Source organism: Prionailurus viverrinus, chromosome A2 (assembly GCF_022837055.1).
Source record: "Prionailurus viverrinus isolate Anna chromosome A2, UM_Priviv_1.0, whole genome shotgun sequence".
NCBI lineage: Eukaryota > Metazoa > Chordata > Mammalia > Carnivora > Felidae > Prionailurus > Prionailurus viverrinus.
This window is the reverse complement of record NC_062562.1, coordinates 114,260,123-114,285,119: the sequence shown is the minus strand read 5'-3', so window position 1 is coordinate 114,285,119 and position 24,997 is coordinate 114,260,123. Positions and strand designations below refer to the sequence as shown.

The 24,997-nt window shown below is 39.4% G+C and overlaps 1 protein-coding gene across 2 annotated transcripts in view; it reads right to left on the bottom strand.

Moving 5' to 3' along the window:
• SP4 (Sp4 transcription factor) overlaps nt 1-17,533 on the bottom strand; it is an 84,325-nt gene extending 66,792 nt beyond the window's left edge. Inside the window, exons 1-3 of one of the 2 annotated variants that reach the window (XM_047849871.1) lie at nt 17,414-17,533; nt 16,881-17,005; nt 14,804-16,358 (exon numbers count right to left, since the gene is read on the bottom strand). In XM_047849871.1, the coding sequence (XP_047705827.1) occupies nt 14,804-16,358; nt 16,881-17,005; nt 17,414-17,420 (1,687 nt within the window). In that variant the 5' untranslated portion in view covers nt 17,421-17,533. The remainder of the gene's footprint in view (nt 1-14,803; nt 16,359-16,880; nt 17,006-17,413) is intronic. The other variant, XM_047849872.1, reaches the window with a different exon arrangement.
• Nucleotides 17,534-24,997: the final 7,464 nt, after the last annotated feature.

Sequence of the window (24,997 nt, the reverse complement as noted above, 5' to 3'; positions counted from 1 at the left end):
TTAGTTTTTGTTATCAGCATAATATAAATAACATTAAATTAGTATAAATATTAATTACCATATACTGATTATATTTAATAATGCATGATATATTTATATTGTTACATATTAATATTACCAATATATTAAATGTTAACATTACTATATTATAAACATTAATGAAAATGAAATATAAGACTCCTCTATGGCTTATATTCTTAGACTCTGTCTTTAAAAATTCACTCAAAATTGATTTATGGTACACATATATTTAATGAAGGAAATGTCTTTGCTGGCCTCAAATTCCCAATCAACATAGGATACACAAAGTAATACAATCTTTTTTTATTCTAATCCTCTTTATGGCATTTATGCCCTGTGTCTCGAAAGGAAGATGAAGAGTAGACTGCTCAGCTATACAGAAATCAATGCCTTACTGAATACACTACAATAATTACAACAAATTACTTACAATAGTTACTTAGCTGTAAAGGTAGGTGATAGTCCTATTCACCCAGAGCAGCCTTATAAAAAGTACTTTCACTTACTAGCTGTCTAACATATTGGCTGTATGACCTCGGCCAAGATATTAACTTCTGATGGCCTTGGTTTCCCATTTTATCAACCGAGGTCACCATCATTACCTTCTTCAAAGAATTCCAAAAATTAAAAGGGTTAATATATATATAATATTTAAGCAGTGTCTGATACACAAAAAACAATGAACGAATTCCACAAATGATCACAGGAAACACACACTGTAGCACATAGAGCATATACAGTGAGAGACAATTTAAGTGGTAATGGACAAAGTGCAAGGTCCTACAGACAAACTGTGTCTGGATTTTGTGATCTTGGGCAAGTTTGTACCACTCTAGGCATTAGGTTTTGCACCTGACCAGAATGCTTAACTTTATAGGGTGTTCTGAAGAGTAAATGAGTCAATATATCAAGTGTAGGATACAGTATCTGGCACACTATAAATATGCAGTAAATGTGACCCGAAATATAAAACAAGCATAGGAGTTAAGAACTCTTTTACTTAATTCATTCATAAAAGAACACTAAATTAATTTCATTCCCCATTAGAACACTACGGAAGAGGGAGGTCAGTCCCATGTTATTTTACAAGGAACACATCAAGCCTCACAATAAAGATGCTGAGTACCTGATTGCTGAATTTAGGAATGTAGGCTCCCAGCAGAGAAGCCATGAAATGGATGAAAGCCTATCAAGAGGTTACCAGAACCATTTACCTGCCCTACCATTAAAATCAATATAGGTATTGACATCCTGCCAATGAGAACAAAAGATGACAGAAATTCTAGAAATAATAATTCAATGAGATTTAACTTTATAAAACTTCATTAATTAAATCACAACTAGGATAAAATCGTATTACTGCTTCAACAAGCACATTATCATAATTTGTAGTATTTATGACAAATAATCTGTCGAATGTTAACGTCTCCAATTGGTTCATATGTAGATTTAAATATAAGGGAAAACGCAGAAGATTTAAAAACCACTTTAAGTAGAATCATTTCTCCTATATAAATTCAATTAGTATTTGTCATCATCTGCATCTACCCTTTTCTTCTTCCCTCTTCTTCCTGAACTCATTGGCCTAGACATCCTCAACTACAACGAAACAAGGATTTTCCGCCCCCTCTCCCACTCCCACGCCAGGCATAGGTACCCACTTACCACAGCACAGATCACTATCTGGTTCCTATACTCCTGTGCAAAAGCAGCTCCGCTTCTGTGAACAAAAAGCTATGGTGACTTGACTCATTATTTACAGAACTGTACTAAACTCTCTCTGGCCGTATTATTAATTCAGAGGAACATAATAAATTCAGGGGGACAGAAACAACCCGTAAACTGTAAGTACTTTTGGATTCTCCTCAAAACTGCCCTCATTGCTAAGATTCTCACCTGCAATTTGTCTACCAAAACACAGGAAACAATCAGATGTGAGTTCCTTTTGTTTCATTTTACTAACCACTTTTCCTTTTATGATCGTAACTCTCTCGTTCCTTTTTTAAGTATGCATCTTGAATCTATTCCAAGGACCTATTGATCTCATTCTCCTGTGAAATCAAAGTTCTCCTTCCCTCTAGTTTAGTATCAGGATTTTAATGTACCAAACGATATCCATCAATACGTAAGCAGAAAAATACCATATAGCATATAAGACACAGCTTCTGCCCACAGGAAGTTTACAATTCAACTTCAATGTATGTTAATACTTCTTGATCCCAGCCTGAAGTTTGCAACATTTGTAGAAAACTCCTTAAATCAATTTCCAAACTGCATGTAAAATCCAACATAACCTACAATGGCCCTCCTCAACCTGACCTGGCAAAATTTTAGTAATCCATTCCCAGCTCAGTTATAACCCTCTCCATAAAAACATTTCCAGAACCCTAGAAGAAAGCAGAACTAGTGTTTCTTTCCTGTGGGCTTCTGCAACCTCACTCATAGCCTTTATTAACCAAATTCCATGTTGTAATTAAATTAACTATATATTCATCACATTCTATTGTCTCTAAGAAGCAGGGATTGTAAGGAAAAAAAGATTCCACTAATTATAACATGCCTTTGACTGTAAGGTACATTTCAATTTTGAAGACGTTGAAATGTTTAAAAAAAAAAAAAAAAAAAAGGATCTTTTGGCAGCAAAGAAATAAAATACAGTATGTCCCTGCAAGAGATCATATATTCTGAGAGCATCAAACATGTCTCACTTCATCCTCAGTTTCTCAATGCCTATTACGATACTTGATACAGAACAGAGAAAAAGAACCAGCAAATCTGATGTTTTTACCTAACCTGTTACCACTTCTTTCAGGTCAACATTCTCTGTACTAAAGGGAAGTTTGACAACCTGTGTTTTTTGTATTAAGCAACTTCACTGCCACAGTCCTTCTAAAGGCCACTGTAAATTCATGACTAAATCACTCCAACGACGTACTTTCTCCTGGACTCCTAACTTTTCCACACTTTCACCTAGAGAGAAACACTTTAATAGTATCATTTGCTTCCTAAATCTTTCCATTCAATCGCTTTCACCCAGAAGATTCACGTGTTTGAAACTAACTTTTAGTATTATTTTGGCAGAGTCCCTTCTTCAACTAAATGTTAGGAAACAGTCCAACAAACACACAACTTCTCTGAAGCAGAGGTGGCAGGCCGCTCACGTGGTATACCTTGAGCCTCTCTGTGAGACGGCTGGCTGCGATGGAGCACAGACGAGGGAATGCCACTCGCTGTGTTAGCCACACGCCTCCATGTGAGCGCTTTATGCTTTTCAAAGTTCAGCCGCTTGGCTCAAGACACCTCTGTCTTCACTTCTCTATCATCAGTCTCAAACGTCCACTTTCCAAACCAATCTTCGAGGCCTGGTTCAAGACCTATCTTCAACACTGAAAGCCTTCCTCGTTTACTCCAATCCACTGATTTCACTTGTCTCTGAGCTCTCAAAACTTGTTTTCCAGATCTCAAAACCTAGTATTGAAGGATAAACTCTCATATGCAACTGTAAATGCCTTGTAATTGTTTCATGAATGTAAGCCTCACATCCCCAACATGATGAGCATCCTTTTAAGACAGGTGAATACTTTCGGAGTCTAACACAGACTGAGCATGCAGCACTTAGATCTCGTAAAATTAACATACTGCTTTTTTTTCCACCTATAGATACACCTCTCTCCATCCTTAGTTGCACTGCAAAGGTTTCTGATATTCCTTTTATACAACTTTCTTATCTGCATCTGATATTTAACTCCAGCTAATATCCGTATCAAAAACTACTCATTCTCCCACTTTACTACTTCACATTCAAGTGGATGAGAATAGAGACTTTAGCAGCTTCCAACTTTCATATATAGTTGACCCTTGAACAACATGGATTTAAACTGCACGAGTCCACTTACACACAGATGTTTTCAATAAATTCAGTACTATAAATGTATTTTCTCTTCCTTATGATTTTCTTAATAACATTTTCTCTGGCTTAAGAATACAGTATATCATACATACAGCATAAAAAATATGTGTTAAGTGACTCTGTTTATGTTGTAACTAAGTCTTCCACTCAACAGTAGGTTATTAGTAGTTAAGTTGTGGGGGAGTCAAAAGTTATATGCAAATTTTCGACTGTGTGGGGTCAGCACTTCTAAGCCGGATGCTGTTTAAGGGTCAACGGTATAGTTTTCTTCATAATAGTTAAGCTTTTTTGTACCTATTATGTCATCTCATCTTTGCAACTCTACGAGGTAAAAAGCGAAGGAATTAATATGACCATTTTACAAATGAGAAAAGGAACAAAACTCCAATTATAACATGTTTGTCCAGCATGGAAAAGCTAATGGGGAGCAGCACCCAAGCAAAAATGTCAGAGTTCTAATTCTTGGTCCTGTTGTAATATAAATTTTAAAATGTTTTCCTGCTGCCTGCACATCTCCTCAAGCAGGCTGTGAGCACCCTGCCCAGGCACCCCCAGTATGATAAGGGGGTGGCCCCTGCCTTGAGTTTCCCTTCCTACCATCCCCTGACTGGGACCTAGTAACATTTACGTGCCTTTTCTTATGTACTCCATCCTGACCACCCAAGAAAAGCATCTGCCCATGGGTCCTCGCTCTCTCTGCTCCCCACCTGCTTGGCTGAGCCAGCTCCCTTGGTCTCCTCTCCCGTGTGATCCCCTCTCAGTGTACAGTGACAGTCTCTCTAGGACATGTGAGCATAATAAACTTTTTTTCCTGTGCCTCTCCTGTGTCTCCTCTTTGGGCCACACCTGAATAGCACCTGGAACACAAAATACCTGTGCTCTAGGAAGCCTCTCAGTACTGATGTCTGCAGCAATAAAACTACTACTTACACACCACTCATGAAACAGATAATCGCTACTCCTAACTTTATTATTGTACCTAAGGAAAAGAGAACCTTCATATATCTCAAGTAACACTTTCTCTATTTAAAAGAGTCTCAAGTCTCAATTTTTTTGAAGTCTTTATCCTCTTTATTTTAGCAATGGGTTGTGGAAAACTGTGATTTTATCTTGAACGTGAAAATATTTCAACGCACAGTGATCTTGCCTGATGGATTTAGTATTTTCTGCATAATTTTTAAAAATTTTTTCTTATGTTTATTTATTTTTGAGAGCGAGAGAGACAGAGCATGAGCGGGGGGAGGGGCAGAGAGAGAGAGGGAGACGCAAAATCCGAAGCAGGCTCCAGGCTCCGAGCTGTCAGCACAGAGCCCCACATCGGGCTCAAACTCACAGACCACGAGATCATGACCTGAACCGAAGTCGGACGTTTTAATCGACTGAGCCACCCAAGTACCCCTGAATCTTTTTTTTTTTTTTTTTTAAACACCTGTGTGCTAGATATTCTGAGCCAAAAAGAAAGACCTACTGGATCTGTTCACTCCACTGGGTAAATTAATAAATTCGAAGTTGTAAGTGCATCCAGAGTTTGAACTTTATTAGGATCCTAATTTTCCAAATGCTCTCCAATTCCACTAAAGTAATCACATTGTTGGTACTAAAGTGACAGTATCAGAAACATGACTAAACATGGCTAAAGAGCTACTGAGATGAAATATCCTAACTACAAATTCAATGTTGGACGACAAAGTACATGTTTAAAATACTAATGCTTTGCAGTCACCAAATAAAAGTGCAAATAACAGAAAAACATCTTAGAGTGCAGTAAGTCTAACAATGAAGAACAGAAATCTATTTATGAAGTAAAATATTACATTTATTGCTTAAGAGAATTCACCTTAATTATACTCCCTCTGTAATAAGAAAAATGATAAATGTGAACCTCAACCCCCACCCTCTAAAATCCTTAAATACTTGGTCAGTCATGTAAGTTTAACTAAGACTTCCAGAGAATTCTCACCATATGCTGGATGGAAGTACCCAGAATAGGACCACATAATCAAATATTCATAGAATCTTCAATTTTAGAAGACTTGCAGTTTACCTAATCAAACTTCCCATACAAGAAATTCTTCTACATTCTGCAGTGTCTCTGATAGATAGACATCCAGCCTTTAATACAGGAAGGTCACTACTTCATGAAACAAACCATTCCATTACTTTACAGCACTAGTCCATTTGTGTATATAGACATATTCTTCTATTGATTTCCAAGGGTCAAACAAAACAGATTAAAAAACAACAACAACAAAAACAAAACTTTTCCTATATCGAAAGACAGCAGTCACACTTCCTCTTGTTTTAACAATAAAACCCCCCACTCTTCAATGCTTGCTAGTGTGAAATGTTTTCCGCACTCTGCATTCCAGGAATCCCTTCTGATACGCTTGCCAGTTTGTCAGTGTCCATTTAAAATGTGCCACAACTAGCAAAGCACACAATATTGCAGAAATGGTCTGACAAACACAAAGTAAAGGAGGAGCTTTACTCTACTCTTGATTCATATCAAGCCAATAAATCCCAAATCACCTTCACATGTCCTGCAGTCAACCGAGGTTTTTCATCTTGTAGGTACACAATTTCCCCTACCCTTTTAAACAGAGGATCTGTTGTATTTATCTTGCTAATTCTGACCCCCAGCATTCCAGACTATTAAGATCAGTTCGAATCTCAAGTCTATCCCCATCATAATTATTAGCAAAGTCTCCCAGCTTTGCCTCATCTTTAATTAAATAGGCCATCCTTCGGTACAGTATTTGAAAAAAATATTTAACAGGATTGTATCAAGGATAGAAACCTATGCCATAATACCAAGGACGTCTACTGAAATAGACAATCATTTCTCATACAATTGAGAAACCAGGTATGAATGAGCCTTTAAAGACATCATGACTATCAATGCTGAAATCAAAATATATTGTGGCAGCATTATTTCTTTTCTATACTCATCTGAAAACCTTAGCAAGAGAATACATAAACCTAGTTTCTTAGTGAAGCCATATGGGTTCCCCATGATCCCTGAATTCTTTTTTAAATGCTCAGAAGCCAACTGCTGGATAATTCACTCAGGGCCTTTGTTAAAGATGTTATCAAACTCATCTGTTTGCACTATAGGATGTTTTCAAACAGTGAGGTGTTTATTCATGCTCAATTTTTCCATGTGCATAATTTTTAAGTTACGGATACTGGCCTGAAACTGAATTTGAAAGTTCCTTCCAATCCTAGGATGGCATTTATCTGGATCATTCTAACTTCCAAAAAGCAAATAAATGTCCCTTATCTACTCACTAACTTTGCACAAATAATCTCAGTGAATACAGGTCCAGTTATTTTAACTGGAACTGAATTTTTCTTGCTGGTTGACAGCAGCACAGCCCAGCAGCTGTCTTTTCTCCATATTACATCATTTTGCTCAGGCAATACGTGTCTTTTGCTGTGATCTGAAGCCTTACAAGTTGTTTAAAATTATTTTAAAAGCCTACTTTATTATGAGTTTCTGCTTTCCCGACATTATTCTTAAAATGTCAAGCTGCTCTTTGTTTTCATTCTTTTTTTAAAATGTTTATTTATATAATTTTGAAAGAGAAAGAGAGAGAGAGAGAGAGAGAGAGAGGCAGAATGCAAGCGAGGGAGACACAGAATCCGAAACAGGCTCCAGGTTCTGAGCTGTCAGCACAGAGCCCGACGCAGGGCTTGAACCCACGAACCACAAGATCATGACCTGAGCTGAAGCTGGACACTTAACCAACTGAGCCACCCAGGTGCCCCTCTTTGTTTTCATTCTGAATCCTTTGTCCTTCCTTCTACCTTCCACGTATACTATTTTAAAATCTGAGTTTAAAAACAAGGTCTCCACACAGCCACACTAGTTTCTATTCACCATTTCTTTTACTACTTTTAGTCATAATTATCTGTCCGTGCTACAGAATGTTAGAGCTAGAAGAAACTTTAACTGCAGAGTCAGCATTTCAATTTTCAAAACCACTTACCCTTTACAGGTCTTAAGTTTACCTACAGACACAAAAGGATAAAAAATAGCCTTTACCTCTGAACTCATCCTTTTATGTCTCCTAAACAAAAGACTCGGAATCAATAGATGATTTTAAATCATGGCTCTACCACTAGGGCAAATTTTTTCTTTTTGTTTTTTTATTTTTTTAATTTTTTTAATGTTTATTTATTTGTGGGAGACAGAGTGAGAGTGAGAGAGAGAGAGAGAGAGAGAGACAAAGTGCCAGTGCGGGAGGGGCAGAGAGACAGAATCTGAAGCAGGCTCCAGGCTCTGAACTGTCAGCACAGAGCCTGACACAGGCCGGAACCCAGGAAAAGAAGATCATGACCTAAAGCAAAGTTGGACATTTAACCTACTGAGCCACCCAGGCACCCTGGATGGCAAATTTTCTTAAAGAAATTAAAACTCATGAGGCTATCTGTAAAATGGGCACAATCAGACCAGCTTACAAAGATATTGAGGATTTTAATGAAATAATATAAAATACCTAACCTAGCACCTAACAAGCTCTAAGGTAAACAATAAATGTTTGTTTTATTCCTCCACAAGTCTCATTTAAAAGAAAAAAAAAAAAAAAGGAGGCACCTGGGTGGCTCAGTCGGTTAAGCATCTGACTCTTAGCTCAGCTCAGGTCATGATCTTGGGTTCATGAGTTTGAGCCCCCAGCACTGGGCTCTGTGCTGATGGTGTGGAGTCTGCTTGGGATTCTGTCTCTCCTTCTCTCTGCCCCTCCCATGCTTGTGCTCTCCCTCTCTCTCTCTCTCTCAAAATAAATATACTAAAAAAAAATTTGTTTTTAAATCGATACAGTAGCTTGACAGCCTGAGGATTTGCTTAACCTACATATAGAGTTTACCAATCTCTTTAGTTCTGAATTTGCTCTTTCAAGAAAGTACAAAACAATGCGACTAAAATTCCAACATTAAGCTCATTAACAAGGCGACCTACAGAATTGTGCTTTTTACCAACACTCTATTCAGTATACTAAAGCTGAATATCCAGTGACAACAGACAAAATCTATCTGGGAGAACACAAAGTCAAGCTAGATACTCTCCATCTCTGGTCCCTAAACTTCAACTATATTTACTCACTAGCAAAAGATCTGAATAACAAAGCCAGCAATAGAGCAGAAGCAGCAGTCAAGATTCTAGTGCTCACTTTGCCCAAAAGTACAAGAAAGTCATTCAACTTTTCTGGGCTTCAGTTTCTTCATTTCTAAAATACCACTAAGGAGTAAGAGGGTAGAGGAGAGACGCTCAATTATCTTTAAGTTACCTTAATTATGGTTTCATTAAGCCTTTATCTCACCACACACATACATAAGCAATTTGTGGTTCAACAGGTTTCCCTTTGCCACAATCTGCTCATTCATTAGGTAGCAAACTGACAGGCATTATGAACATCCAATCGTAACTAAATCAAGAGAGTACAGAAAAGCCCACATAAAAGTATGGTTTGGTATCAGGCCAGGTTCCCCCTTTCGCTGTCAATTCTTACTATGTCATCCCCAAATACTTAATGTAGGACTGTGAAACTTCTGAAAGCCTATTTCTGCTTTCACTTGTAACAGAAAAATACAAAATCCCTTCATAAGTAGACTTTAGCAGTGATATCCAATGGCTACAAGTGGTAAGCAATAACATCAAAGATCCTTTCAAACTAAAATTCTACCATCTTGTAAATCTATGTTATTTCTATGAGATCTATGTATAGCACTTTCCCCCTATCTTCTTTCTTAATCAAGCCTCCTTTTCCTTCTCTTCAACTTGCTTTTATGCCTACTCCAATATTCCTTAAGTATTACTTATTATATGTTTCCTGATTCAGATTCAAAAAGGAGATAATTGGGGTGCCTGGGTGGCTCAGTCAGTTGGGCATCTGACTTTGGCTCAGGTCATGATCTCGTGGTCTGTGAGTTGGAGCCCCACATCAGGCTCTGTGCTGACAGCTCGGAGCCTGCAGCCTGCTTCGGATTCTGTGTCTCCTTCTCTTTCTGCCCCTCCTCCATCATGCTCTGTCTCTCTGTCTCTCTCTCTCAAAAATAAATAAACGTTACAAAAATTTAAAAAAAAGATAATTAAAACTCTATCTTCCCTTGCACCCCCCTCTATTCTGAAATCCCCTAAAAGATGCCCTTTTAAAAATTAATGTGGCTCTACACTGGATACCTTTTCATCTTCCATGAAGAACTTAAAAATTGACAATGATGTTGTTATGTCATCATCGACAAATCTTAAAGGTCATGCTTTATGTTATCTAATGGTAAAATCAACTTGGTAATTCAGAACCGAAATCACTTGTACAGGGTACAAGATGTAAGTTCTTCATAATGAATTCTACATGTAACAAACAGTACTAGAAGATTTTAGAGAAATAAAATTAGGAAAGCAAACCTGACTTTCTAAAAGAAAACAAAACAAAACAAAACAAAAAACCCCAAAATTAACAACCAAACACAGCAGGCATACGTATAGCTCTACACACAAATATGTATATATGTTTATAAATCCACATACAAGTATAACACGTGTATAGATTAAGATGCCTACTAAGACAATCCAAATTAATAGAATAGCAAAAGAAATATTAGTATTAAACTTCAAGTCAATTTCTACTTTTAGTAGCTCTATAAAAAAGTATGGTGTGGGTAGCTGAGTGACTCAGTGGCTTAAACATCTGACTCTTAATTTTGGCTCAGGTCACGATCTCAGGGTTGTGGGATGGAGCCCCACTTTGGGCTCTGCCCTGACAAGTGCTGAGCCTGCTTAGGATTCTCTCTCCCCTCTCCCTCTCTCTCTCTCTCTCTCTCTCTCTCTCTCTCTCTCCCTCTTTCTCTCTGCCAACTCCCCCTGTCCCTACATTCTCTCTCAAAATAAATAAATAAACATTAAAAAAAAAGTTGACTGTACTAAAGTTTCCAAATTAAATATATATATATATCAATTCTTTTCTTTGGCCCCCATTTTCCCTAATTATGAAGAACTGGCCTTCCCATTGATGATCCCCAGGTTTCATACTTTAAATCCAAAAAGGTAAAGGAAGGTTGGAGAGTCAAGTTCTTAAAGGGCCAGCAACATCTTATCTTCAAGTTTGAACTTCCTTTGTGTAAGAATTAGCCTTAAAATGTTAATTACCACTAACATTGACAAAGAAATATCCATCCATCAAGCAAACACAGGTTCTTTGGCCAATTAAGGCCAAAACCAAAGAAAGTCACTAGCCAATGCAAGTTAATTACAGATTTAGATATCAATGGTCCCTACATGTTCTAAATTGTTTAAGAAGGTGTAGCTCCTAATGTTCATTTTACCTAGGGCTCTTTGACTACCTGAGCACACTGTGCAAACTGGTAGTCCTTTTAGAACAAAAATCTTACTTTCCTCACTTAGTTAAAGGATGTTCTTAAACCAGAAAAATGATCCGTTACCTGTGCTCTTTAAAAGGGATTTCTGCTTTTCCTTCAGTCAAAGTCAAACTCATAATCCAACAAGGAAACAAAGTATATAAGTATGTAAGGGCAACATGTACTTAGTTCCTACTATAATTCCAACTAATTAAATGCTAGATACTCAGCCTGGAAAGTCAAGATTCTGAGAGGAGACCAAACCACAGAAACACATTATGTCGAATTCAATACCATGGCAAGAGATTCCCCCTAAGTTGTCACTAACATTCTCTTTTCATAAAATCAAGTATGAAGCTCCCTAGCCTCAAGAAATGGTTTCATTTGATCTACCTTATCCAATTTTTTTTCCTATCCGTATCATCCAGAACCTTCCCGTATCTCCAAGAGTGACACGAGGATGGATGGCAGATAACTTTTAGCCCCTGGGTATTGACTGAGTCATTGCATTTTGTCAAAGCTATTAAGAATTTTTTCAAGGGACACCTGTGTGGCTCAGTCAGTCAAGCATCCAGCTTCAGCTCAGGTCATTATCTTGCAGTTTATGAGTTCAAGCCCTGCGACGGGCTCTGTGTCTCCATCTCTCTCTGCCCCTGCCCTGCTCTCTCTCTCTCTCAAAAATAAATAAAACATTAAAAAAAATTTTTTTAAGAATTTTTTTCAAGCCTCGTAAAAGCTGTCATGAATATTTAGAGCAAAAATTTTCCCCACGAATTAAACAAAATCAATACTATTTGGGGGAAGGAAATAGATATATAAAACAGTCAAAAAGTAACAAAAAGTAAATGGGGACACAAAGTAAAAGATCAGAACTTACAGGACTCATTTATAAAAGGGATATGTACGTACTTTTTGCTCATTCTCCCTCTTCTAGAGAGAGTAAAGCACCTGGTGTCTACTGTTGATGTCTTAAAAACTCAAAGCCAAAAGACATTAATGAAAATAAAGCCATTTCACCAGCTTCATTAAAACCACTCCAGGCCTTGCTCCCAATTCCAAACTGCTATCTTCTCCATCACCTTCTATGCCTTAATTCAGCAAACATTTGTCAAGCACCTACTACAGCAAAAAAATAAAGTAAAAATCTATGAACGAGTCTCAGATGAACTGCATTGACTTGCAAAAATTGGTACATAAAAATTGGTACATTTCTGATCTTTGTAACATGGTTATCTTCTTAAAATGATTGAGCATATCTATTTGAACATAACCTCTTCAACATCAACAAAATTTAAAATCTTTGGTTTCAAGAGAAAAAATCCAACTACATAAAGTTTAAATTTCCTTATACACTTAAGCGACATTCAAATCATGTAAACTCTTTAAAAAAAAAAACCAAAAAACCCAGAAAATGGAAGACTAAACATACCTATTGGGAGTACTCAGCATGTGGCTAGTCAATACATGCTTGTGAAATAAAAACTGTAAATTCTTTTTGTCATTAAAATCCATTCTTTGAGGAATACATGAACTAGGTCCAGCACCCATCTGCTTCCATATTTTGCTTTATGGTTCACTAGTAATGATTAGATCCTTCCTTGGTTCTCAAATTTCAACGAGAATTTAGAATGACCTGCAAAGTTTATCTGATAAGCAAATTCCTTGACCACACCCCCAAAAGTTATAGTTCCAGAAAGTGGATGCTGCATTCATAATAATACAACATTCAAATAAATCTGAGTTACGTGGTCAGAAGATCATACTCTTAGTATCAATGACTCACCCTCATAATAGGCAAGGGGCTGTAACTGATACCAATGAGAGTACATAAGAATTGACTATTCCTGACCTAACTTATAAATTACTCAATTCTCTTAAGCATAATTCACAACTAATGCTTAATAGGCAAATCAAAATTTAAGTGAACTAACTTTTGCTTTGATAATGCAAACTGTCAAACAATCCACCAAAAACAGGTATTTTTCTCAAATACTTAAGATACTGTCAACGTTTAGGAAAAGAACAGGAAGAAAACAATCTATGGACTGTAATACAGAGAAACACTTATATAATTGTCCTGCAATAGTTTTAGGGGGAAAAGTACCACACTCAAAATACTCTTTGATTAGGTTACTGTCCTGTCAATACAAAAGCCACTAATCACGTGGCTATTTAAGTTAAAATTAAATGAATTAAAAATTCAGTTCTTCAGTTGCACTAGCCACATTTTAAATGCTCAAGAGCCGCATATGGCTAGTGGCTAACACACTGGATAGGATGTACAACACTTGTTCATCACAGAAAATTCTACTGGAAAGATCTGGTTTAGAGGTTATGGGCATCTAAATATAACACGTAATCTCTATTCTTCCTGACAAGAGAGCTCTATTTGGCAATTTCCAATCATAAATATATACAACTACTTTAGGTATTAACTGTAAAACAAACAGTTTAGCATAATTTTTCTGAAACTTATTTCTAGAAAGGTCATTAAAAAGTGATGTGCTCATTCATATTATCAACATAAAAATATTTAACTAGAGACCTGACACTATCAAAGGCATGAAAACCACAAGTAGGTTTGCACCTAATCAGAATCAGTAAAAAGTGTTTAATTACTAGAAAACAAAAAGTATTAGGTAAAATAAGACAAGTCAAGAAAATTTAAAATACTTAGTAAGTCTAGTTTCGCAAATACTTCAGAAATCTCTTTACATACATAACAATTGCTTTATAATTGGTTTTTAAAATGACCTTACTACAATTAATTCAAGTTAGTGACATTTTACTATTTTCATTCTTAATTGCTTTTCAACAACTTCACACTAAAAAATGCCTAAAAATAACAGAACCATAAGATTTATATACAATTTTATATGCGAATAACTACTAATACAAAATCCTGAGAAAATGCTGGTTTTAACAGAAAAGTAGACATAAAAAATTAATCAACTTGCAACTTAAAACTGTATCTCTAAACTGCATCAAAACCTAGTTTAAAACAACACTGTGTAAAAAAAACGCAAAAGCACGAGCAACAAGATGCTGAATGAGAAATAACTTCCAATTGAAGAAAAAGTCAGACTTATTACAAAGCAGAATTAAAACTTCAACAGATGCACAACCACGTATTCAACTTTCAACCTACTTTCTTTTAAAGATACAAACATCTTTAACATCTTTTTTATTAGAGTTCTTTCTGAAGAGTTCAAGAGTATTCAAATATCTCTAAATTACAGAAGACAATTTTGATTCTAATCAGGAAGTTTTCCTCCATGGAAAAATAAGTTGATAAAACTGTCTAACAAATATAACTTCTACAACCTAACATTAAAACGTACAGACGCGAATGGGTCACACGATGACTAGTTACGGAAGTTAACATTCCTGTCATTTTAGATTCCCTGTGATTATGTTTATTTCAGAGGTCTTCAAATCTAAGTTAGCAAAGAAAAGCAGTAACTTATTAAAAACTGTATGAAAGGATCTTACAGAGAAAAGATTGTGGTAACTTACCTGCAACACTAGTGATTGTAACCGGAACTCCTTGAACTTGAACACCTGCAGCACCCAGGTTGGCAACACTCACTGTCTGAAGGTTAGGCACTGATGCAAGCTGGGCAGTATTCAAAGTTATTGGGGCACCAGCAACAGCCACAGGAGCAATTTGAGCAAGGGTTGTGCCACCACTTGAAGACACTGGGGTGATGGTTAATTGTTGGGATAACCCAGCATTCTGAACTTGCAAATTTGAAAGACTCTGAATATTCTGAACCTGTACAGTTTGCCAACTGATTTGCCCTGAAGGTGTTAAAGTTGGAGCCCTGATAAGCACCTGAGTCGGATTTACTGCTTGAAGTTGAACATTCTGCAAAGGCTGCTGCTGGATGGTCTGAATTGTCTGCCCTGACTGAAGTTGAAATGACTGCGGCGGAATAGCCTGAATAATCTGTTGCTGAGGCTGTTGGATCTGGATCTGCTGTAAGATAGGCTGGCCTACAATCTGCACCTGCTGAAGAGAATTTGATTGATCCTGTGTGTTCTGTATTCCATTAGACTGAAGCTGACTGGAGCTCTGCGCTTCAGACTCAGTAGCAGCAGGTGTTTGAGATTCTTCAATAGTGCGTTCAGAACTACTGGCTGATGTGCTTGCATACTGGCCCGTGTCTGCTGAGCTCACTAACGTGTCACTGCTTGTCAGAGACGTCGAAGCAGTGGTTGTGCAGGTAGTGGAGGAGGAGGGAGATTCCGGCATAGTACTGGCAGAAGCAGTGGTAGTGGTGGGTGTGGAAACTAACTGACTCCCGTTGGAAGTCCCACTATCAGTAGTAGTAGCAGGCTGGCCAACCTGTCCAGTCCCTCCTCCAGCAGTCACGTTGTTTATCACTGGCAAAGCTAAAGTCACTCCTCCAATGTTAATTGGTAGAGTTGTTACAACTTGAGCCTGAGTACCAGGAAGGGTCTGTAATTGCAGTGGTATTGAAACACCAGGTCTAATTTGGACTGGAACGGTCTGATTTGCCAGGTTTTGAGCAAGAATATTCCCAGAAGCTGTCCTGTTAGCAGCTGTGAGTATAGCTTGATTATTACCTGCAGAAATGAGCTGGATTTGACCCTGCAAATCCTGTAGAGATGAACTACTAGCTGGATTGATTTGAATCTGCTGGCCTTCCACTGTCTGAAGTTGTGGAATCACTTGGTACTGGACACTACCACTCGGATTTTGTACTTGTATGACTTGAAATTGACCAGGGGCGGAAGAATTACCTGATTTCGTTTTTGTAGGAGATGCACTCCCGTTATTACTGCTGGAAGAACTAGATGAACTAGAAGCTGGTTGAGAAACGTTATTTTCTTTTGAAGCGGGAGGAGTGGAGGCAACAAGTTGCCAAGTGTTTCCAGCAAGTTGTGTTGTTACCAGTTCTAGCTGTTGTGGTTGATTTTGAAGTTGCACCAATCCTTGGCTTGGATCTATAATAATTTGTTGTTGTCCAGTTGCTTGATTTTCACCAGGAGTCCCTATTTTGCTGCAAGTAGCTGCCAGTAAAGCCAGAGGAGAGGGCTGAGAGTCCTACCCAAAAATGAGATGATAAAGGAGAGGGGGAAAAAAAAGTGGGCGGATTTAGTGGAGGCCAGTAGATGGAAGGGGTTTGTTTGTTTGTTTATTTATTTATTTATTTATTTTGACAGCTCTACATTTCAGAACTTACTTAGGCAATGACAGAAATCAAAAAGAAATAGTAACAAGAGCAAGAAGATAGAGGAAAAAAGGAAACAGGTACTGTAATATAAAGTTCAAATAAAAAGAAATTTCTAAGAAACTTTTGTAAAGTATATTCTCATAAACTCAAAATGCCCTTGGGAAAATACACACCGTTTTCTACTGGTCTGAGTTCCTGATGTAATTTTAAACAACGTTATCCCTTAAACATGTGAAATCTTTATGAATTTACAATTTAACTTCCTCACTCTCAGAAAGATGCTTTGAGTGGATGAACATTTGTATTCTGTTCTTCAGTTCTGGGCAATTAAAGGACATAACTCCCTCTCTCCCCTTACGTTTCGTGATGAATTTTTTTATGTTTGCTTTTACCTGGGAGCCTGAGGTTTTGGGTTTTTTATTGTTATTCTCTGGCTCAGAGGTTTTCCCTCCTTCTGTAGCCATCGCCGCTGCTGCTGCTGCCGCCGCCGCCTCCTCCTCCTCCTCCTTCTTCTGATCTGCAACAAACCCCCCCCCCACGACAACAGGTTATTAGGATTATTATTATTCGTCTTCCCCCTCTCCTCCTCTTCCCCTCCCCCCGAACATTAATCTCCATAAACCCGCGATCCACGCACACCGGCAGGGGGTGGGGGAGAAGGAGGGAAGGGAGGAGGGGGATATCACAAAACGTGGTTTGAAACCCGACCCATCCGCTCCAGAGCAACACCCAGAAGGTTGTTCTCTCTCAGACATTAAGACAAAACACAACCCTCCTTCCCTCCCCCTGATACCCTCCCTTCCTCTCCTCCTCCCCTTAAAGCATCTCAGCGGCCCCGGGGGAGGGGGGAGAACCGAGCAGGGTCTGGGGAGGGAGGGAGGGAGGGAGGCGGTGAAGGAGACCGAGGGGGGTGGAGAATACGTACCGCTCATCCCGCATTAACAGGACAAACCCTCAGACGGAGACACAGGGATAGAGGTGGGTGGGGGTGGGGGCGAGGCGGGAGGAGAGGCCGGTCCCGCCCGCCCGCGGTGGCTCGGAGGAGGCTGTAGCTGGCACAGGCTCTGCCTCTTTTTCCGCGAATGGCCGCCGCTGGGCTGTGGCGTAGCAGCTCCTCTCTCCGCCCGAGCCCGGCTGACTCGCCCTTGATTGACAGCGGCGGCGCGCGGCGCGGGCGGCGGCGAGGGCTGGGGGCGGGGCCAGGGCGGTGCGAGCCCGGCCGACTCCCCACCCCCCTCGGCCTCTCTCCGCCGGAGCCGCCGACTCTCCACCCCTTCCCCCAGCGGATTGGCCGCCGACCTGCCGGGGGCCGGGGCGCTGGGGCCGCCTCCTCTCCACCCCCTTTCTCGGGGTTATCCTTTCAGCCGCTCTTCTTTTCCTCCTTTGGCTTCTCCGGTACTCCTTCTCTCGGCGTTCTAGCTCAGGCTCGCTGCCGGTAGGCCCTCCATACAGCCAAACTTGTTGTCTCAGGATATCCCGCCCCCTACTCATTTCCCAGCGCCCTCCCCTCAAAAACCTGCTCCAGCATCCCTCGGAATTGCCACTAAAGGAAAAAGTAGGGCTGTCGCTCAAGGGAAGCGAATGGGTCGGATGAGGGGACGTGCGGACCACCGACGGCTTGGCGCGCCGGGTGAAATGCCCGCTGCCCCTGCGCAGGGAGCATGGCTTTCCTGAGGCGCATCCGGACCCGGGCGCCCTTTTTCCCTGGCTCGGTCCCCATTGGCTGAGGCCCTAGTGACGCGCGCTGAGTGGTGGGAGAAAGGGGGCGGCTCGCTGCCGCAAAGCCTATCGGCCCTTGTAGTTTCCGGCGGCCGCGGCGGCCCCTCCGAGGCACCGCCTACCCTCCCGCCCCCGACCGAGGCCTGGCTGCGGAGCGGAAAGCTGCCCGAGGGGGCGGTGGCGGCAGGGCGTGGCCGGGGCCGAGTGGGAGTTGAACTAAGCGAGGGGGAGGGGGAATGGGTGTTGTTTGCCTGGGCCTATCCGCCGCGCGGGGCTGCCCAAACCACCTCTGCCACCGCCTCCTCGGCTCCAAGCCGCTCCCCGCAGGGAGAGCTCACACCCGGAGCGCTTGGCGATTGAGCGGGCGGCGGCGTGGGGAGGCGGGGTTTGCTGTCCTCCGGGTTTGAATGAACCCGGTTTCTAGGAGCCGTGCCTTCGCCTTTCCTTTCTTTGCTTACCTCCCTCTTTCAGGCCTTCCGCTTCAAATACGAGGCCTGCTTTACCACAGAGAAGCATCTTCCATTTTATTTGTTGTCTCTAACTGGCTTCTGGAACAGAGCAATGACCCGCCTTCTAAGGTTGCATCGTGTTTTGCCAAGTAGCCCTTGTGGTTGGCGGACTTCTCACTCTTACTGGTCTCACAAGATTCTAGAGGCGAAGAAAAACCCAGCTCCGTTTGGGTCAGCCCTAGTCACAGTTCAGCATAAGCTTCTGGGCAGGTGGAATTCACATCTGGCTGCACAAAGCATTTTAATGTCAAATGCACTTGAGCAGTCTTCAAAGCTGTCCTTCAAAGTCCTGAAGTCAGGATGGTGCTGTGGAATATAATAGGTGGCTGATTAAGTGTACCAAAGGTGGAAGTGAATCGCTAATGTAAACATTGGCCCTGGGGACAAGGTGCTCTTACACACCCAAGCTCACAGTCACCCATTCCCATTTAACCTGGGCTCACACAGCTTTGAGCGTTGTTGTCTCCTCCTTGAAGCCTAGGATGTTGCAAGGGTGAGGAGGTCCCAGGTGCTACACTTGACTGGCATTTCCTTTGCTTGTTAAAATAATTGCAACATTGGCTGATGACAAAGCCAGCAGTGCAGAAAGACAAAGCACTTCAAATAAAGAATTACATAGTATTGTCTACCCCTTCTTAAAAAAAAATGAGACTAAGATCCTTAAATAACCTGCTTTCGACCCCACCATGTACAATACAGAAACTCAAAAGTGCTTCTTGCATTTACAGATAAACTCTATCCTCGAGTCATTTTTTTTTTTTTCCTCCAATTCATTATGATAAATGAAGGAAGACATTTTGCAGTCTTATGAATTGGGACATTCCTTGGCAGTTTTCTTACAAAACCTGCTCTGATCAGAGGGACAGTGTCACTGACTCTGAACCACAGATTTTAAAAAGAATGCTTAGGGGCACCTGGGTGGCTCAGTAAGTGTCCATACTTGGCTCAGGTCATGATCTCAGGGTTGGGGTTCCGGTCCTGCTTCAGGCCCCCCCATGACTGAGTGTAGCCTGCTTGGGTTTCTCTTTCTCAGTCTCACACTCTGCCCCTCCCCCACTCATGCTTTTTTTCTCTCTCAAAATAAATTTTAAAAAATTAGCTGAAAGAATATAATTTAAAAATAAATAAACAAGGGTGCCTGGGTGGCTCAGTTGGTTAAGTGTCTGACTCTTGATTTCAGCTCAGGTCATGACCTCAACAGTTCCTGAGATCGAACCCCGCATTGGGCTCTGCTGACAGGGCACACAACCTGCTTGGCATTCCCTCTCTCCCTCTCTCTTGCCCCTCTCCTGTGCGTTCTCTCAAAATAAATAAATAAATACTTAAAAAAATAAATAAATAAGAATGCTTATCCTTTCAGTATGGATCTACAAAGTATTGTAAATATTCTGTACCCTATAGATAGTGGTAATCCTGGTATTCATGAAACATACTGTAGAGGAGGAAAGATCATTTTTCCTCTACCCTCTGATTTCTTAGAAGAGACTTCTGTAATAATTGACAACAGCAAGGAATTCCAGAATTTTATTAACATGTATACCTCATGTATGCATGGGAGATACCCAAGAAAAAATGAACAACTCCCAAAATAGCTTAAAATTCAGAGTTAAATATCGTAATAGGGAAAGGGGAAGGGGGATGTAGGCCTCTTAGGGGGAGGGTAAATAATTATTAGGAAACACAGATTGGCCTGTAGCCAAATAGATGGAAGGTATGATAGTTTGTGAAAGTTTTCTGGGTATGGTATAGACTTGTAGTCTCCTCTCCTGTAAGTCAGTCTTCCCTGGTTGATGAAACTCCCTGGGGGGGGGGGGGAGGGGGGGGCAGAGGGAGGTTATGAAAATTGAGTTCCTTTTAGGGGCTATGTCTTTAGGCAGATAAGGGGATTGGAGGGAGCATCTCTCTGTATTTGCTGTTTTTCAACTGCATACAGCTCAAAATAATATGCCAATGTAGCAGTATTTTGGAATGGCACATTCTGCTACCCTTCAATAGTTATCAAGGCCTGCTTTCTATCATGGACCAAAAGCTTCTCATCCATGGCTGAGCTATAAGACCTGGGGCAGGTGATCTAAATTAATCTGTTCTCAGGCACCAGCATTTTGTCTAATAGAAGGTTTACCTAGATGAGACAGTTCCAAAATTATAGTCATTCTTATACCACCTTCCTAACTTAAGCTGTGAATCATCTATACTATGATATACTTAATATTTTTCTTTAAAGCACTTTAATTTTAGTCTTAATATAATTAGTTTAAGAAGTTGATATCATCATGGTAGGTGGAAAGCCAGGATCATTCTCTGTGTAGGTAAGTGTAAATAGAAATTCAATAAAATTCTCAGCCTTAGGCCTACGAGGCTGGTCTCTTGGAGGAAGTAGTTGGTTTAAAATGGTTCCTTCCTGGGGCGCCTGGGTGGCTCAGTCGGTTGGGCGACCGACTTCGGCTCAGGTCATGATCTCACAGTCTGTGAGTTCAAGCCCCGCATCGGGCTCTGTGCTGACAGCTTGGAGCCTGTTTCAGATTCTGTGTCTCCCTCTCTCTCTGACCCTCCCCTGTTCATGCTCTGTCTCTCTATGTCTCAAAAATAAATAAATGTCAAATAAAAAAAAAATTAAAAAAAAAAAAATGGTTCCTTCCTGGGGTGCCTGGGTGGCTCAGTCAGTTTGAGCATCTGACTCTTGATTTTGGCTCAGGTCATGATATCACAGTTTGTGGGTTCCAACCGTGTGTTGGGCTCTGCACTGTCTATGTGGATCCTGCTTGGAATTCTCTCTCTCTCTCTCTCTCTCTCTCTCTCTCTCTCTCTCTGAATTAAAAAAAAAAAAAAATTTCCTTCCTACACTCATATTGCCCATAGAATAGTGGTTCTAACACTATTTTATACTGACCTAATGTGTATACATACACACATACATACAAAGAGGAAAATGAGCATTTTTATTCAAAATATTTAACAACACTGAGCACTGACTACTCACATAAAACACTGCCTCCGAGATCTACCAGTGTGCTAGAGGACCGCTGCCATGCATTACCCATGTAGTTTCTGAGTGGAGAGCTCCAAAGAGTGGAGAAACAATGCTGGACATGGGGAGGGGACTTAGACACTCTTTATTTGTCCAGGGGAAACAGTTTTTAGAGCCATATTAATATATATTCGTTGCATGTCAAACAATCATATTAACTGAAGCGAAGCTTCAGGAAAAAAAAATACTTAGGTCTTCTTACTCTCCCTACTTAAAAAAAAAAAAAAAATCTAGTAGTATCCCAGAATTTGAAAAAATAGTGTCCTATGGACTTTTTTTTTCTCCCTACCACCTTTGTGGAGCAGAAAGTTCGTATTTCCAGTTACACTGCAGAACAAGCCTAGAATCTAGGCAGATTTCCTGTGCATTTAGAATTGCAATTCTGAATCAATCTACATTTGGAACAATGTTGCTGGAATTTTTTGTTTGTTTTTGTTTCTGGAATTTTTAACAGGTCTCTTTCAGATATAAAATATTTTCTGGTCCCCACTTTCTAGGACCTGGTATTTCTCAACTGACCTTTCAATCAATAACTCTTGAATGCTCAAAAGATCGCAATGAAACCACCAGTCTCCTTTTCCCCCTCCCTGCCAAGAATAGCCCTTAGCTCTCTGAGGGCAAAGGCCAGGGCTTTAATCCCCTGTAATGCTGAGGATACATTGAGTAAGACTTTAATAAATATGCTTATAGATGAATGATACAAGCAGCTCCAGAGGATACTTGAATATTATAGGAAAAGAAACTGAGGTGACTTGAATGAAAGCGACCAATTCTGAGCATTTCCACCAGGAAGCTACTTGCTGAAACAATTAAACTGTTTGATTTTGTCTTTGAGAAGCAGAAAGCAAAAGTTTGGAGAGGCCACAAACCACAGAAAGATCAAAATTTAACATTCACCTCTCCTTCAAAGTGTGTTAACTGGGAATGTACACAATTAGGAAATGGACATAGGTTCAATGAGCATTTTGTTTAGAACAAGTAGCTTCATTAGTACATCTAGGAGACCATGCATAGTTGCTATCATAATAAAACCCTGGTAAGGTACAAAACCACCTTAGTTTTGTATTTAAATTTAAATTTAAAATAAAATTTAAATAAATTTAAAATAATTTAAAAAGAAATTTCTTAAATACCAGTAATAATTGTTTTCAGGAAGCAGAGAAAGTTTTAGAAATGTAATTGTAATGTAATTAGGGCCTGGATATAGAACATTTATGGGGAAATAGGTACAAGACGTGATATACATATACAAGCCTTTTAAAGTAATAAATTACGTTTGTAACCAACATTGTCAAAAAGTGAATAAAGACAGACCTTCAGACTGTGTTTTCTCTAGCAAGAGTTGATGGCATTGTTGTTCCTCATATGCACTTACAGCTGTTTCATGGTTTGTTCATGTAAAACTTACTAAGATTTAACTTACAGTTTTTAAATGTGTAATGTTTATGATTTTAACCCAGTTATATTTATTGTTAATTTATATAAGAACATAATTAATAGTTATTGGCAGTTAATGCATATAGTATAAACATGTATTCAATTTTTTATATCAATTTATATGTGTAAAGGAGTATGAGGCTCACTGTTACCACAAAATGGAAGATATTTGGTTAAGTGTGGAAGTTAAGACATAGATAAATTAATTTTCTTAAGACTGCATATAAAATTAGTGATTAAACATCATGGAAATATGCAGCACAGATGCCCAGTGTGTTTGCAATTGTAACTTTCCAAAGCATGCCAATTCCATATGCTCAATTTATATTTTTTATTAATAAAAAAATCTTTCATTGGATTTTTGTTTAAAGAATATAAGCATTACAATAAAACTACTTGGATTTAAATTCTGGTCTGCCTTTACTATAAAAGTGCAGCCTTAGACAAGTGACCACCTCCTCTGAGCCTCATTCCTTTGTCTATAAAATGGTGAAGATGATAATATTACCATCTCATAGGATTGTGCCAAGAATCAAATGAGATTAAAAGCTCTAGGACAGAGGTGCCTGGCTGGCTCAGTGGGTAGAGCCTGCAACTCTTGATCTCGAGACTGTTAAGTCTGAGCTTCATATAGCAGGTAGAGATTACTTAAAAACAAAACCTTAAAAAAAAAAAGTTCTTAGGACAGTCTCTGCTACATGGTAAACTCTCATTAAATGTTACCTATCATTTTTATCATCATTATTAATATTAATAATGATAATTACTTTCATTATCATTATTAATATTATTGCTAAGATATATTAGTTGCAACAAGCCAAACACAGAGTAAAAACCTCTTTCCATCTGCCTCCATTCCAAACACTAAATTAAGCAATAACTAATTGGCAAATGCTTTCTCACTTTTATCTGGCTTACATGTGTGCATTAAAAAAAATTTTTTTTTAATGTTTATTTATTTCTGAAAGACTGAGACAGAGCACGAGTGGGGGAGGGGGAGAGAGAGAGGGAGATAGAGAATCTGAAGCAGGCTCCAGCCTCCTAGCTGTCAGCACAGAGCCCGATGTGGGGCTCCAACTCACGAGCAGTGAGATCATGACCTGAGCCGAGGTCAGACACTCAAACGACTGAGCCACCCAGCAGCCCCTCATGTGTGCATTTTTAATGTAAAATTTCATGCATGCACGCAACCTACAGAAGTATATATGCACTCGCTTTTTTTTACTTTAATATATAATGGTCGTTATCTCCAGTTCAAAATGTAGAAATCAAAATTACTGTTTTCATAGAATTTACTGTTCTGCAGCATGAATATATTTTATTCAATAAAAATATCCCTGTTGATAGCTTTAAGTTGTATACTATTTTCCCCCCAACGTAAATAACTTGCAATAAACTTACTTATATTAGTACTTGCTAAGATAATGCTTTTATGTTAGTATTTTGTTTTAGCAGAAAGATTTCCAACAGTGGGAATGCTGTCCCTAGGTGATGCATATTTAAAATTTTTATACATACAGTAAAATCATTGTACAAAAAGTTATTTCATTTCACAATTCACCTGGTAAGTGTGAGTACTCACTTCCCTATAATTTCTCTAGCACGGATTATTCTGGCCTTGTAAATTACTACAGCTCTAATGGGTGAAGAGTGTATTTACCTGGCTATAGAGTGGTTGGGCCTCTTTACATTTGCTTAGTGGCCAAGTTGCCCATTGCCTTTTTAATTTCCTATGGTATTGTTTTTATGTTTTTGTTATCAATTTCTAGGAACTGAATATATATGGTAATATTAAGCATTTGCTTATCATTTATAT